Source organism: Condylura cristata, unplaced genomic scaffold (genome assembly GCF_000260355.1).
Source record: "Condylura cristata isolate star-nosed mole 26May11 unplaced genomic scaffold, ConCri1.0 scaffold00013, whole genome shotgun sequence".
In the NCBI taxonomy this organism is placed as follows: Eukaryota; Metazoa; Chordata; class Mammalia; order Eulipotyphla; family Talpidae; genus Condylura; species Condylura cristata.
Genome location: NW_004567114.1, coordinates 38,333,246 through 38,336,537, shown reverse-complemented (window position 1 = coordinate 38,336,537; position 3,292 = coordinate 38,333,246). Strand labels below are relative to the sequence as shown.

General features: G+C 32.7%; 1 protein-coding gene across 1 annotated transcript in view; it reads right to left on the bottom strand.

Annotated features, from left to right (window-relative positions):
- The window catches only part of MAP4K5 (mitogen-activated protein kinase kinase kinase kinase 5), a 93,658-nt gene that overhangs the window by 49,484 nt on the left and 40,882 nt on the right, over positions 1–3,292 (bottom strand). The window contains exon 10 of the mRNA XM_004681882.2: positions 1,380–1,511. Within this exon, the coding sequence (XP_004681939.1) occupies positions 1,380–1,511 (132 nt within the window). The remainder of the gene's footprint in view (positions 1–1,379; positions 1,512–3,292) is intronic.

The window sequence follows — 3,292 nt, the reverse complement described above, 5'->3', positions numbered from 1 at the left end:
GATTTATTTATTTATGCATACAGAAGTAGGGTACAGGCTAGAGGCACAGGTGTGGTGAGAAGATTCACCAGACAGAGTGAGGAGCAGAACAGGCAGATCAATGAAGTATACTGCCTAGAGGAGCAGTTGGCAGGTCAGGAGAGGTCTGCCTTGCCATGTGGACCACCTCCTGGGTGGGGATTGAACTCATGCTGAAGTGGCTTTAGCTTCTTAGTGCTGTGCTTTAACCTGCTGCTCCACCAGGGAAGGCCTGATAATTTCTCTTTTTAAAAATTAGAAAGCTTTCCCTTTTAGTCTTTATCTAATCAATTACTACATCATCACAACTACGTAAGGTAATATTATGCTGTTTCTCCTCACTACTAATCAACTTACATGTTGTTTTGATGAATGTGTGTATGTATATGTGTGTGTAGAGCTGTCCTTAACTGCTAAATAATTTGCTCAACAATTCACCAATTCTTGGACATTTAGAATTTTTTTCTATTATCCCAAAATCATTCTTATCTTCTGCTTTTCTTGGATTATTACATAAGTATAATCTTCCTAGTAGTGAATTACTGAAACATTTGCCCATAACAGATAACATCAAATTATATTCCTAAAGTTCTATTGGCATTCTAGCTAAAAATAATCCAATAATCCATCTTCTAATTTGTATATCCTTTGTCATTGTGAGGTGAATAATTTCCCATGTTTCCTTAATATCTGGTACTTGCTCATTAACAGGCTATCTTTTGTTTATAGTTTCTGAATGAGTTCTACTATCTATTATACGTTAGAATGCTTTCCCCTTCTGTTAATTTTTCAGAATTTCTATTAATTACTTTTAAAATTTAAATTTTAGCTCAATTTATATCTTCTTTCAAAATATTAAAATTTCCTTTTATAAACACTCTCAAATATTTTTTCCTCAGGGATAGTATACTTTAAATTGCAAACAATAATTATACTAAGCATTGATTCCTCTCATTATCCATAGACAAAGGGAAACAATATCCAATGAGAGTAGAAAAAAAAATCTCATTCACATGCAATAATTTGTGTATAATTTCATTCAGGACAAAACAGAAAACAAATTCAACTGATGGAAGATGAAATGTAAAGACTAAAGAAAAAAAGCTGTTTTTTTAAATAACTGTTACAACTTAGTATGACTGTTGAGGAAAATTTGTTTTATGGAGAAGCTTCAGATAGTGTGGGCAATTTATAGCTATGTTGTTTTAGGAATAGCAATACAAGAAAGCAGGTTTTAGATAAGATTATCTCTAAGTCCTTTATAATACACATAAAAATAAATTGGAAATCTCAAGTTATCTGTGTTTCACTGTCCTCAAAGACTAGATTAATAAATGCATAATTGTAAATAGTGAGAACACCTCATTGGATGAAGATCAAACATAGGTGGTTGAAGTTCTCCAAGTTCAATTGCTGTTATTCCTACAGCCCAGATATCACAGAGTTGGTTGTATCCACCATTCTTCTCTACTGCTGCAACTTCTGGGGCCATCCTAGAAGGAAACAGTGAATATAACATTTTTATTATCTAAAAATAATATGAACTCCACATTTTGTTACATTTAGTAGACTTCTTAAAGGAAAAGAAGTTGAGAAGGATTTACTAGAAAAGAAGAAAATTATACTAGGAAAGATGCCAAAGAACAAACATAAACACTTTTAATATTATTTAAAAATCTTGTATCCTCTCCTTTGAATGCTGATGATTTGAGGGAAACATCATTTCACGTTAGGTTATGTTTGTGAATCTTTCATAACATAGGAAAAAAAAACCCACCTAAATCTAACAGAAAGTTCTCAAAATAAGTAAGACTTAAAGAAAACACTGCCAGAGAGTTAAAAAGAATGAAGAGCCTGGACATTTTGGTCAAAGGATACAAGTGCAAGTGCAGTGACAGGGAGAGAATATGGAACACACCTGGAGAGTTGACATAACACTCATACTTAAATATATACTCTACAGATTGATATGGGGTTATAAATTGCTTGTTACCGGTCTATGAAATACACAGTAACTGAAAATAAACAGTAACTTTCTGCCAAATACATGGTCATTTTCAGTAATTCATTTTTAATTTATTTTATAGAAGTATCAATCTGTGATGGACAGAAAGTGAAAAAAATTGATCCTTTATTACAGATAGTCAGAGAAGGTCTATAAAGTGTTTGGAAAATGAACTTCAGAAGTAGAGCCTAGATAATGAAAGGAAACTCACTGAAAGATTTCATTATAGGTGTAAACTTAGCCTAACACTTATGAGAACATGAAGGATAGTGAAACCTGTTAGTCAGGTAAGATAGATAAAACTAGATGAAGGGAAAAAGGACTTTTGATAAAGTGTTTTTTAAAGATAAAGGACTTTTGGAGGCAGTGGGGGAGGATTTGAATGAAAGAAACTGATTAAAGAGATTGATCTGAGTATGAAATACTTGCACATATTAAAGTAGAGCTATTGTCAAATTGTTTGTTTCTTAATGTTTACTATTTTATAATTAATTTATATTTATATGGAGTGTTTACAAGATAGAAGTTGCTTTTGCATGCACTCCATGTTACAAAGAGTTATATAACACAATATACCCTACAACTTGAATGTGGTTAAAGACATAAAAGCCAACATGTAGATAGATGTATATGTTGTATGCAAGTACTATATAAATGAGTATAAGATTACAGAGAAGAAAATGATCTCCATGGAGAACCCAGAGAAAGATGAATGAAGACAAGTTTCATGGAGAAAATAAATTAAGTTGAAGCCCAGAGGAAGCACATGGGTCTCATCTCTGTCTACTGGAATCAGTTAGTGGTAGCTAACAAGAGTGCCAAGTTGACCAAGACTGTTACATATACTGACTCAATGGAAAACAAAGCTATGATCAAAAAATGCAAACTATGTGCCACTCTTAAAAAAGGGTAGGACTTAAGATAAACACAATTAACAGTATTTGGTAGAATGAGAGTACAAAAATTCACAAAGCTGACTAGAGAAATATTTGCAAGAGAGGACAGTCACAGAAAAAGACCAAGGAAGGAAATACGCACACAATGAAAGAAACTCTATATGTAATAGAACTCACTTTTTTTTTAACTTTTATTTAAATGATATTTATTGGGACTTTTGTTAAAAGTGCTATGTAATTAAGAACGGAAAGCATAAAATACCTAGAAGCAAAGATGGGTCAAACACTACATGACATACACTTCAGCGACATCTTTAAAGACAGAGCACCCAACGCCACAATAGTGAAGGCAAAGATAAATAGATGGGACTAC